Source organism: Castanea sativa, chromosome 2 (genome assembly GCF_040712315.1).
Source record: "Castanea sativa cultivar Marrone di Chiusa Pesio chromosome 2, ASM4071231v1".
Classification (NCBI taxonomy): domain Eukaryota; kingdom Viridiplantae; phylum Streptophyta; class Magnoliopsida; order Fagales; family Fagaceae; genus Castanea; species Castanea sativa.
Window position 1 is genome coordinate 39198268 of NC_134014.1, and position 13422 is coordinate 39211689.

General features: G+C 35.2%; 1 protein-coding gene across 1 annotated transcript; it reads right to left on the reverse strand.

Moving 5' to 3' along the window:
- Window positions 1–1461: 1461 nt before the first annotated feature.
- On the reverse strand, window positions 1462–7462 carry LOC142625670 (malate dehydrogenase, glyoxysomal-like). Its single transcript, XM_075799347.1, has 9 exons — window positions 7146–7462; window positions 6820–7035; window positions 5905–6219; window positions 5190–5279; window positions 5002–5085; window positions 2277–2312; window positions 2064–2153; window positions 1855–1949; window positions 1462–1776 (listed from the first exon to the last, which is right to left on the reverse strand). Exons 1-9 carry the CDS (start codon window positions 7221–7223, stop codon window positions 1704–1706), a joined length of 1077 nt encoding a protein of 358 aa, XP_075655462.1. The 5' UTR covers window positions 7224–7462; the 3' UTR covers window positions 1462–1703.
- Window positions 7463–13422: the final 5960 nt, after the last annotated feature.

The following is a 13422-nucleotide window of genomic DNA, read 5'->3' on the forward strand; positions in this document are numbered from 1 at the left end:
TTACTTTTTCTCATATAGCTTCAGAACAAAAATACTTCACTCCAACTAGTCAAAAGGATTTGCTTAAATCCAAAGATCCTTAAGGCTAAATAAAGCTTCTCTCACTGACAAGCAAAATGATCATTGTTTTATGAGATAAGTCTAGCTAAAGTCACGGCCCGAGTAATGAGGTCTGCCATTTCTTGCTTTACACAAAAGACCACCCCTGTCTTCCTTTGTTGCTCCTATATCCACGAGTATAGAATTGCTTGAAAACCTGGAAAAAAAAAGTGTCATAAAAAGACCTTTAAAGAATAGCTAAGGTTCTTAGCTAGAAAATTTCAAACAGCATTCCAAAGTATTAAAGAAAATCAAGAAATAAACACAATTATAACAAGAACAAATTGTTCCCAATATATTGCTCTTAAAATACTAGCACAAGGAAAATTAAGAATAAATATATCCTAAATAAGTGAGGGCTGTTGTTCGAATCGAGGGTTACCTTAAGAGTTTTCACAAAAGAGAGAGATATTACCAGCAGATCGGCAACTCCATCGGCCCTCAGATCGGCGAATCCGTCAACCCTCAGTTCCAGTCGTTGCCGTCAATCATCACCTTCGGTATAATTTCTGGCCACCGCCATAGTGCTTCACCTTTCTCTCTAGAGGACCAAACGTCAAGCAATCGGTGATTGTGAATTAGAGAGATTTTTGTTGTTTATTGAGGAAAGGGATTTTTTGTTGGTGATAGACGTGACTTAGGTATTCACTTGCTGTTTTTTTTTTTTTTTTTCTAATTTAAAATTATTTTGACATTTCATAAAATAAAATTACAAATGCTGACATGTTAGTTCAGGTGAAAGTTGACGTGGCAATTTTTTATTTATATATTTAGGCTGTTTGACACGTCAGATTTTTCCATCCAAGAGATAACGGCAGGGACTAAATTAACACGCCATTGAAAAGTTAGGGACCAAATTGACACAATTGAAAGGTTAGGGACTAAATTGAAATATAATGTAAAGGATAGGGACCATTTATGTAGTTTACCCAATAAATTATTATATTAACAAACTTTTATTAAATCTCAAAAATCTAAATATATCAAATTATAATGGGGGAGTGCCGGCTCTGATGCATCAGTTAACTTTTCCCTGTAAGCACCAAAGTTTGATTTTCCCGATAGTAAAAATGCCCATCCCCAAATTGAACATTATAGTGGAATAGAAAACTGGGCATTGGCGGTTTCTTAAGGAAATAGTAGTATACTAAAAGAACTGCTGAAAGTCCAGTTCCCAAGATAAGAAAATACTCATCTTGGAATAGGCTCCAATATTCGTTTCTTCTCTTGGTAGATTCCAAATTCCAATATGTTCTTTTGTACAGAAAATAAACACCATGCCAAGTAAAAAGCAGGTTGTACTCGATCTTGGATAGAGATTAATTACTGTATAATTAAATTGAAAATAAAAATCAGTTCACATATTAAAACACACGCCCATTTATTAATTTATTATATGAATTTCAATTAAGCCCAAACAAGCAACCCTACATGATTGAAACCTCTTTGTGACAGCTCCAAGGCACTTCTATCTAGTACAGCTATAACTTATAAGAAAGATCCAACCACTTATTATTTTCAGGAACTGTGATCTTGAATAAACAAATGATGATCCACAAGGGTTGGAATATTATCCAGGACAGCCAGGATAATTGCAGCTGTTCTCATTTTCTGACAAATGAGACTCCCTTCTCAATGCTTGCCGCCAATTCTTTCTTTGCCTTCTCCAAGCCAGCCCTGTTTATAATATTGCCTAGTTTAGAAATCATCACATAAATAGAACAGGGAATTAAATTATGCCCTGTTTGTACAGACCTCTCATACTCATTCAGAGGTCCCAGAGAAAATACTTCCTCAGCACCTGTACGGCCAAGCCGTACCTTGGATGCAAAGAAAGGAAGTTCGGTCACCTAGAACAGGAAATGTATTATTTCTTAAACAAACACAATTTGAAACTGTAAAAATTAAAAGTAAGAAGAAGATACTCAAAGATGCTAAAGTAAATGGGACTCAAAAGAACATACCTGAGAAGCCACAAATGCACATTCAACAATGCCAGAATCTCCTCTCAAGCCCCTAAGGCATGCATCTGCAAATTTAACAGCAGCATATGCCTGCATTTTTTTTTTTGACTTGTTTATATTCAAGTGAGTTCAACCATCAAAGGCATGGAATTTATGTGGAAAAAATAGATGTAGATAAAGCAACTATTAAGAAAAGGTAGAAAACAACTAAACCATTGATAGTGTTGCAGAACCAGCTCCAGCTTTTGCCTGCAAATAATGTCAGCATTGCTGAGTCAAATAAGAATTCACTGTGAAAAACATAATGACAACAGAACAAAACTAGAAAAGAGTTCTGGAAAGATAATCAATCAAAACTCGAGCAAGAAGAGCAATCAAGCTACTTTAGTAAGTTCTAAATGCAAAAATACTTTATAATAGGAAACAAAACTGTCTCCATTATTCCCAAGTATTTTTAAACCAGAACATAGCATTTGGGTCATAATACAGTGAATACCAGCCTCATCTATTAGATGACACTATCTCGAATTAGCTAGCTAGTTGCCAAGAGTCTTGTAGCTCAACTGGCACCTTTTAGTATTTCCAATAGAAATGTTCAAAGTTCAAATCCCCCCACTCCCAACTATTGAATTATAAAAAAAAAAAATCTGCCAACTGGTCAGTGAATCTCAAGGTAGCAGCTAAGAAATATATATACACGTCCCAACTACTGTCTCTATTATCAGGAAATTAGTTTGCTACATATCTAGCAATGTAGACTCCTAAAGCTACTTTATCCTTGCACTGAATCAGGTGATGCGCTAATGTTAAAGCCATGCCTACCAAAGAAAAACCCTAGTGCACTGGATCAGATGATGCACTCGTAGAAAGCTGTGCCAACAGAAACATACTATGAGGCCATATTCTTCTATCTATGATTCTATATGACTCTAATATAATACCCTACTGGATTAGATAGTGCCACTAACTTTATTCTCAATAATAGATCACTGAATCTACCTTCATCAAGCCATATATCCACACAGAACTTCTCCTTGCTTGTATAAATTTTCCAATATTGAACATTATAATGGCTCTTCAGGATTTTTTTTATTATTATTATAATTTTTTTTATTTTAAGTATGATTGTATGGTTCTTCAAGCATGTTGTCTAAGGTTTTGCAGTCTTGTGCAGGTGAGTTCTCCAGGCTTCATAATCAGCTAAATTTAAAATTCTATATCCACTCCAAACAAGAGCTAGCTGTGATGGTGATACAATACACCAAACAAGAGCTAGTCCATAATGTCTCCGTGTCTAAGTCCCACATTTTAACTAGTAAAGTGTCTCCTCTAGAACCCAATTTGCTACTTGTCCTGCTATTATAAACAGCTATCAGAAGCAAGAGAAGACACCCTCCACTTTTTCACTCAACTTTGGCTCTATTTGAGCTCTCTTTCATTTTTGTTTTTTTTTATTGTTGAGGAAAAGATGATTTTGGGTTGGGGAGGGAGTTAGGGTTGGTTTTCTGATAGCTGCAGTGGGTGTAAAAATTGAAAATTTAGAAAGACTTAATTAGAGTTAAGGTTTTCTTTTAATGACAGATAATCTGCACAATGCTTTTTTGAGGACACAGGTGAAATAATATGTTGTAATTGGTCTTTGATACTCAGATTTGTTTTGGTTGATGGAGGGTGAATTTTGATTGAGGATTTATCTAGGTGTGGTTTAGGCCACTGATTGCAGGAAGCGATCCGATTGGTTTTTGGATCGTGGATCTGTAAGTGACTTAGGATGTTGGGTTTTGGCCATGGCTGTGAATGGAAGTGGCTTGACATTTTGGATTTCAGGTTGAGGGAATGGAAGGAAGCATTTTGTGGGTCTAGGTCACCGTTTTAATTTGGTCGATCAGTATGAACAATTGTGGTATTTATGGTGGGTGAGTGTGGTGGGGCCAGAGCTCAATGGAGGAGGTTTTTGAGTGGGTGATAGGTCAAGAGGCAACTAGCCATGGAGGTGTGTCTAGGACACTGTAAAAATGGGGGGAAAAATTCAAAACACTAAACTTTTTGCCCATAAGCGGATTGCCTATGGCCAACGGCATAGTTTTAATAAGCTAAAACTACATTATTTTGGCATTTAAGTGTCATGTCATTAATAGGAAGAAAAAAATAGAATGACATTAAAAAATGATCTCAAACATTAGGGACTAAAATTATAAAAATTTAAATATAAAGAGCTAAAATAATTATTAAAAAAAAAAAATCGAAACTTAGAGGGTGTAATTTGCATTCTAGTCAATTGCTTCATAAACATTCTAGAGCAAAGATTTCTTTGTCAGCCGATTTTGCTCATAATTTAAGTAGAAGCAAGCTAGTGCGCCTCAAGAAATTCAGGAAGCCTTTCTGGTTCAGGAAAGTATCTGTTGTAGTTGCAGGTAAGTTTTTCTTCATTTATTTCTTCTTCCCCTAATCTTATAATTGTTAAGCCTTTTCTTTTCCTTCTACTTCCTATTTAGGTAGTTATTTACACATGAATGTAAAACAGTCAACCTCTCTCCAAACTTACGATGTGTTGTAGAACACCTATAAGGTCTGTGTAAATCAATTGATCCAAGTAAAAAACTAGGTCTGTGAGACTGAGATCCAATTCAATTGATGTTCATAAGACCAAGAAGGGTTACATGTAATAGCCAACCATGTAATTGGCAGAACAAGCACACAAGTAGATCCATGTCAGTTCTGAGAATCATGTGGTCCTTGCAATTTAACCTCCTAAAGACTAAAAAAATCATGCCAATGAGCTCTGGCTCCAATGGCATTCCTACAATAATTGAATGAAGAGTAAGGTCATGGGTTAAAGACTCACCATGTGTTTGTATAACTTACCAATAAGAAAAATAAAGAAAAATACAGCACAAAATATATATTCCTAAGAGCAAACCAACATGTATTTCTGTACCTCAACAACTTCTGTTCCACCGTTTTGAATGCGATCTGTCAGTTGATCAATTTCTTTTGCAGTGAAAGAGCAGGGAGGTTTAACCTGTATACAATCAATTGTCAAGAAAGAAATAATCTGCATGCTGCACTAGAGCATACTATTTCAGGTATCTAAACACAAGCATTTGACAACAACTTTTTTTCAACCTGGGATAGAAGAGGTAAAATTGTAACCCCTGCGTGACCGCCAACCACTGGAACGTCAACTTCTTTGGGATCGCGACCTAAAACTTCTGCCTGCAGTAGACCCAAAAGAAAATAAAGGAAAATTTTTAATTTAGGTTCAGAAACAAAAGTAGATTATTGCATTAACCTCCCTGCAACAGCCCTCATCTTCACCCCACAACCCCCAACACCCCCCCCCCCACATAGAAAAGAAGAAAAGAAAACGGACAAAAAAAATTACAATATGAAAGACAACTGACCAAAGAAGCCCCGTCTCCAAGTCACAAATATCACTGGAAGTCTTCTTTTCAGTTATAATCCCATCAGATTACATTTGTTATCATGGAAAACATTCCATGTAATGGCATAATACCATCTCTCTCTCTCTCTCACTCACACACACACACACACACACACTTTTTTCTCTTAGCACTGGTCAAAAATAAAGGAAGCGACTTCCACCCCATGGGGTACTCAACAAAGCCTTAAATCCTATACTAACAGATGCTTTAGAAATAATATATGAATGGTCAATGAAAAAGAAAAATAAAAGGAAAGTTGGGATAATAATCAGAGTGATAAGCCATAAACTAGTATATATATCCTTGCTAATGTCAAATTGGATTATAACCAATACCACTCCAAGTTTCCAAAAATAAAGAAACACAAGAAAAAAACTGCGATTGACTGTGCATACCACAAAAGTATTAGCTCTAACAACATCAAGCATTGTTACACCCAAAAGTCGCTTTGGATCAAAGGTGCCTGCTCTCTTGAAAACTTCTGCAGCAATTGGAACTGTGGAGTTAACAGGATTACTGATCAAGTTGACAATAGCATTTGGACAGAACTTGGTAATTCCTTCACAAAGTGTCTTAACAATTCCGGCATTGATGTTGAACAGATCATCCCTTGTCATTCCCGGTTTACGGGGAACACCAGCAGGAATGATTATGAGGTCCATCCCCACAAGGGCATTCTCCAGCTGCTGCGGCCCCAAAAACCCACGCACCTATACATTTAAAGATACTTGTCATTGAAATTATTACCCAACAAAGTTCAAAGATTCAAATAAAAAGCAAACTGACTATCCCATTCAAATTGCTGGCCTCTATTTGGATAATCACCTAAACACAAAAGGTCATGGATTCGTGTTCGGGAATCAACCTCTCCAAAAAATAATTTGAGGGTAAGGTTGCCTACCAATCACCTCTCCAAAACTCTCCAAAAGTGGGAGCTTTGTGCATTGGGTTAGACCTTTCTATTCGGATAATCACCTAAAAACCTTTCGTGCTCCAAATGACAACTTTGCATACAAGGCTGTTCATTGTAAATTACTTCCCCCTTTGGTATTCTCTTATGCCAATAGCCTTGTAACTCAACTAGCCCATCTTGTTATTTCCAACGAAGACGTTCAGATTCAAATTCCCCTCCCCAACTATTGCATTATCAAATAAAAAGTTTAATGTAACCCCGACAACAATTACACGACAAACCAAATGGGTACCAAAATATAGGACAAAACAGTTGAAGGCGGTCCAAATTCAAAATCACCCATTAGTTAAAATACAATAAATAAATAAAAAAGAAGAAGGAAGAAGTAGCTACTTACAACGGCAGAGGTGTCCATGTGACTGATATCAGCAGTAACACCAGGAGTGTTGGCAACATCATACAGATGAAGAACTGAAACCAGTGGATTCATCTTCATCAACATGGCTAGTGGTTGCCCAATGCCACCTGAAGCACCCAGAATTGCCACTTTGAATCCGGGTGACCCGCCTTTCGCGCGGCAATTCTCGCCTCTCAATACCCAATTCTCCTCCATCTAATATTATGACAATAATATATTCAATCAATTATATTAATATATGCATAGCATATAGAGCATTTGCAAAGTTGAACAATAGTTAGTTAGGAAGAGATTTAAAGGGAAACCTGGAGATTAGAAGAAGGGTTGAGATGAGCTGAGATTCTTGCAAGGCGTTGTTTCACATCTGAAGAAATGGACTCCATCTTTCTGAGTTAATTGAAGCAAAATAGACGAACAAACTTTTGTTTTTCTGATGAAATAAGGTGTCAAAAACTGTCGGAGACCTTTAAATGGCTTTAATGTATAAAATATAAATAAATGTACTATGAAATAAATATTTTTTTAAATAATAAGAATGGAGATGACGTTAAGATTTTGCTGAGAAATTGGGAAGTGTGGAATCTAAACTTATCCTGTAACTGTAAGTAACAACTCCAATTCCCTTCTGTGATCATGCCCTCGGGAGATCCAAATATTTGTAAACCAAAAATAAATAAAAGCGACGGGTCAATTATCAAATTTTTATCCTTTTAAAAAATTTCCCATAAAAAAATATTAAATTATACTTCTTCCGTCTCAGTTTGTTTGTCTTCTATTCTATTTTGAAATATTTCAAAATATTGCCCTATTTCTAAACATAAAAATTATTAATTTACTAATATTACTTTATTTTCAAAACTCTTTGAAAAGAAAACTAACAAATATTTAAAAAATCAATCTAATTAGAGAACCTTTTTAGTTGCCTCATTAAGAATAACTCTTTCAAAAAATAGGCTGATGAAATTATTTAAGGATAGTTTTATAAACTTATATATTTTTATAAGGTAGACAAGACAATAAATGATGTTCTCTTAAAAAGTTTGACTTTTCAAATAGGACAAATAAATTGGGACAGAGAGAGTATATACAAAAAAACGGGGTCAATTCTATTTTTGGTCTGTCTAGTCTGTGCTAGAAGTATTTTTTTTAGAAAGAGGAAGAACTTTATTTAGAAATAAAAGCTACCGATATTAGCTTGTTTTAAAAAATAATGACTCTTTAATCTAAGTAGATAAGTAATAAATGCTTAAAGCAAATTTTACTAATAGATAAGCAAACTTATTACCTTATTTACTAACATTAGAGAATTAACTTCACGGAGCTCATGCGATATAATTGACATTTCATATGGTGAAAGGACTATTCACTCAATGCTAGAAGGTTTTTTTTGGGTGTGTCTTAAAGATAAAGATAATAATTCTAATCTAAAAAAACACAAAAAATATAAGAAAAGAAAAGATAATTGCACCTGGATGAGATGGTAAGTTAGAAGAAGTGATCCAAGTGGAAAATGCGATGGAGTCTTGATAAGCCCATTGGTCATTTTAATGGGCTTCTTGGTATCCTGATTGGGGATGTAAGGGCCCATTTTTGTAAATTTGAAGGAAATGGGCCCAACCTGGGAGAATACTAGGAGGAGATTCATAAATAAGAAGCCCAGGGAAAAACTCCCTCACCTTTTAACAAATTTGTGCAAATGTTCCATGCCACTTCTCAAACCCAATACCATTGAACGCCTGTGCAGGAGCAGGACTTTAAGAAAGTTTGGCCCAAACGATAGATTTGGTCCTTTGACTATATATTTTTTAAATATAAATTTTGGACAAAGTCTACCTCCAAATTGGATTTGAGCTACATTTTCTAATTCATTACTTAGCTATTTGTAAGAATATTTATTTGTTTATTTAAACAAGTCACATGACTTGTTTATTTAAACAAGTCACATGACTTGTTAAAAAAGTTATGTGATTAAAAACTACATATAAATAGTCTCTTTAATTGCCATATTCCCTTTTAAACAAAAAATAAAAAATTTGCTATATAGTGGATTGAAGAATTACACAAGCAAATATATTCGGAGTCAAAATTTTTCTATAAATTTTTTAAGGAAAAACACCTCTAATTTTTTTCACAAGGTGCGACACATGACATTTATTTGAATTTAAATAACACATATCTTCTATTTAAATAAAAGTTATAGGGAATTAGAGGATTTCTTTGAAGGGATCTATCTCAATTTTTTATGGTGCGAAGTTATTTAGGTATTTGAGGAGAAAGAATAATGTCGGTAATCACAAGTTGCAATAGTTCATAGTTGGACTTTTTGGCATTTGTAAAGCTGAAATTGGGGAATTTTGCAACAAAATGGGCCCTACAAATTTTGGCACGCTGAATACAAAGCCCCACAAATTTAGTACATATTAAGAATGCCAAAATAGATACACAAATTTCGGTGTAATGAATGCGAAAAAGAGACTCTATAGATATAACAAAATTCACACACATATTAACGTGGTAAATTGTTGATAATAGGTTAAAAAATAATGTCAATGGTGAATCTATATAAGAATCTATAACAATTTATCAATTTTAACTGTCATGAAAGATATTATAATTTTTTTTGGTGTGCAGTAGCATTCCTATATATGCAAAAATAATGCCTAATTCGTGTTCGAATTTGTTACCCGATTGGTTGGTTTTTTTGCTGCCCGGAGATTCAATTTTGCAGAATAAGGTATTGCATCTTATACAATTACTTTTAATGGTTGAGATTAATAATTACAAAAAGTAACTTTCAATCTCAATTATTGATTAAAAAAAAGTAAAGAAAAATTTTATGAAAAGTAAAAAGTAAAAGTTAAAAAAAGTAAAAAATAAATTTTTTATTGATAATGTGTTGTTGGCTTTTGAAACTATGCATCATATCAGCCAACGAAAAGGGGGTAAGGTTGGGGAAATGGCTCTTAAATTAGACATGAGTAAGGCCTATGATAGGGTGGAGTGGGTTTGGCTTGACAAAGTTATGGAGAAATTGAGTTTTGCTGTCCAGATTAGGGATTTGATCATGCGATGTGTTTCTACTGTATCTTATTCAGTTAAAATCAATGGGACTCCGCGAGGGCATATTACTCCATCTAGGGGAATCTGTCAAGGAGACCCTTTGTCACCTTACCTTTTCCTCTTGTGTGCAGAAGGCTTGTCTGCTTTAATTCAATCAGCAGTGGAGAGGGGTCAAATGGAAGGTGTGAAAATTTGAAGGGCTGGTCCAAAATTATATCATTTGTTTTTTGCAGATGATAGCTTGATGTTTTGCAAGGCAACGTTAAAGGAGTGTTATGAACTACAACGATTGCTTGCTGTGTTTGAAAAAGCTTCTGGTCAAAGTTTAAATCATGCAAAAACATCTTTGTTTTTCAGTAGTAACACTTCAAGGGAAGTTCAAGAGGAGATAAAACATTGGTTTGGTGCCCAAATAATAAAGCAACATGAGAAGTATCTTGGCCTACTTTCTTTAGTGGGTAAAAATAAGAGACTTACTTTCAATGCCATTAAGGAAAAATTGGGGAAAGTGTTGGCGGGTAGGAAAGAAAAATTGTTATCCAAGGCGGGAAAAGAAGTATTGATAAAAGCCGTGGCTCAAGCAATTCCGACTTACACTATGAGTTGTTTCAAACTTCTGGATTCACTTTGTGAGGAAATGATGGGGATGATTAGGAATTTTTGGTGGGGTCAAAGAAAGGACGAGAAGAAAATTGCATGGCTTAGTTGGCAAAAAATGTGTGAGCCTAAGTGTACTGGTGGATTGGGTTTTAAGAACTTGAAATTGTTTTATAAGGCTTTGCTCGCAAAGCAAGGGTGGCATCTTCAAATGGGCAGCGACTCTTTTGTTTATAGGGTACTTAAAACCAAATATTTCCCAACAAGTGATTTTCTTCATGCTTCGCTTGGCCACAACCCTTCTTATACATGGAGGAGTTTAATCTCTGCCCAAAGCTTAGTCATTGAAGGTATGCGATGGAGAGTTAGTAATGGAGCAAATATCAAGATTTGGAGAGATAAGTGGCTGCCTGGGGTATCATCTTATAAAGTAGTTTGATTGACACTAGAACAGCAAGGTGGAAAATTGAAGTGCTTGACACCCTATTTCTACCTCATGAAGCCGAATTGATTAAGAGTATTCCCTTGAGTGCTACCCTCCCAGCGGATAAAATGGTTTGGGCTGCAACCTCAACTGAAATCTTCACTATTAAAAGTGCTTATCAACTAGCAGTTAACTTGCTTGTATGTTCCTCCAGTGAAACTACTTCTAATGGTAGTTCAATGAGGAAGTTTTGGAAGAAGATTTGGTTTTTGCCCATTCCTCATAAGGTGCGACATTTTTGTTGGCTTGCTTGTCGAGATACTCTACCAACCAAAGTCAAGTTAAGGAAACGAAATGTGATTGCAGAAGACAAGTGTATTTGCTGTCATGATGAAGTTGAGACGAATGGTCACATTTTTTGGGGCTGTCAGAAAGCACAAGAGACATGGGCTGCTTCAAAATTACAGCTACTGCCTTCGAACGTTCATTTTGATTATTTCATGGACTTGCTATGGTTTGTTATGATGACTAATGCTGGTACAGAGGATAAATGTTCACAGCTTGTAACTACGGATTGGGCTCTTTGGTGTAACATAAATGAAATTCTCTATGGTGGTGAAGGTAAAACAGGTCGGGCCATTGCTCTTTGGATAGCAACTTATCTTCAAGCGTACTGGTCTGCAATAGATTCGTGCCTTCATACTACATCAGATCCGGTTCAGCCCCTACCTGATGCACACCAACAGCCTTTGCTCTCGGTCTGGTTGCCTCCTCCAACGGGTTTATTCAAAATCAATGTAGATGGGGCTCTTTTCTCATCAATGAAGCAAGCAGAAATTTGTGTTGTAATAAGAGATAGTGCAGGCAGATTGAAGGTAGCTTTGTGCAGAAGAATTAAAGCTTCTTTGGGGTCACTTGAAATTGAAGCTAAAGCTTATGAAGCTGGTTTGCTGCTAGCACGGCATTTGGGGCTGCAAGGTGTAGTGTTGGAAGGTGATTCTTTGACAATTTCTAATGCTCTTAAGCGGTTTACAATGTCACCCACTTCTGTTGATGCTATTGTGGAAGGCATACATGTGTTAGAAGCTGAAATAGGTGTTCTTAATTTCTCTCATGTACGCAGGATTGGCAATAAGCCAGCTCATATTTTAGCAAGACAAGCTCAAAACCTTGTTAATGATGTAGTATGGGTTGAAGAGATTCTTTGCTGTATTCAACAAGCTCTTGTCCAAGACGTATCTGTATTGTGATGTTGTTATAATAATAGTTTCAGTGTGTTTCCTATAAAAAAAAAAGCTACAGACACATAAGTTCCAAGATTTTTTTTTTTTTTTCATATTGATCAAACCTCTGGACAAGATTCTCATATATTTCTAACTTACCAAAGTGGACATCTGAATTGATTTCAAAATTATATTAGAAGAGGAAATAATATTATTTCCTCAAAATAAAATTAAAAGAGGAAATATTATGAGCTAGCTTCATATTGGCAAGCTATTTTAAGATACTAGACTAAAAAACTAGCCTAACAACGAATCCCTTATCCAAAAAAAAAATTAAAAAAAGAAATATGAGTGAACAATTAAGCGTTTTTTTTTGTTTTTGTTTTTTTTAAAAGTGTTTTTGATTTGTTGGTGGGTTATACATGCACTCAACTGGTCTTCACTCTTCACTTTGCCAAAAGACTCATTTTCACTGTTCAAGCCAACTGGTAAAGAGTTTTTTTGGAAAAATATTGTTTGCATGTGAATTTGTTATCATTATATGATATGTATGATGTTATTTAAGCCTTAAGGGAATGAGGATGTAGAACCATTTCGGTAAAAGAGAACCGGAATTTAGTCATTTTTTGGTACAACAAGTGCGAGTTTTTAAGGGACTGGTTGTTAGTTTTATTTTTTGGGTCTAGCATCTTAAAGAACATGCCAAAGACTAAAGAGAAGCTAGATTGTAAATCTACTATCAATTCCCTTTCTCTAAAAAGATCTCCACTTTGGTAAATTGGCAATACATGAAAACTCATGTCCAAATTTGATGAATATGGAAAAAAAAAAAAAATTCTTGAACTTACTTGTTTGCAGTTTGATAAGAAAATCAGGCAGCAAAACTCAAAAGTGAGTGTCCCAGCAGAAGGGCAGCAAATTCAGGCAGGAATTGGGTTGTATTTAGGCATTCATAATATTGATTTTATGGGAAAATTTTAGGCAACAATTTTTTTTTTTATAATGTTTTAGGAAAAAAAACCAAACTTTGTGTAAAATTTAGGGATGAAAAAAAAAACTTTAGCCAAATATAAACCATTGCATGCACATGATCATCAACATCGTCTGTATCAGATTTCTCCATCAATTCCATTAAAGTGGCCACCATAATCAACTAATTCAAAATAGTTGGAGAGTCCACCTCCTTTCTCTGGAAAAGGATCATCAATATTTGAATCAACTATGTCTTTACATACATATTTGATTAGATTGAACAAGAGCTTGGCCTCATCGCGTGTT

Excerpts from the sequence above, each read along its gene's own strand:
- LOC142625670 (XM_075799347.1), bottom strand. The coding sequence starts at position 7,223 with ATGGAGTCCATTTCTTCAGATGTGAAACAACGCCTTGCAAGAATCTCA. Across the intron at positions 6,220-6,819 it reads ACATGGACACCTCTGCCGTT|GTGCGTGGGTTTTTGGGGCC; the intron begins GTAAGTAGCTAC and ends TTAAATGTATAG. Across the intron at positions 1,950-2,063 it reads GTGCATTTGTGGCTTCTCAG|GTGACCGAACTTCCTTTCTT; the intron begins GTATGTTCTTTT and ends TTCCTGTTCTAG.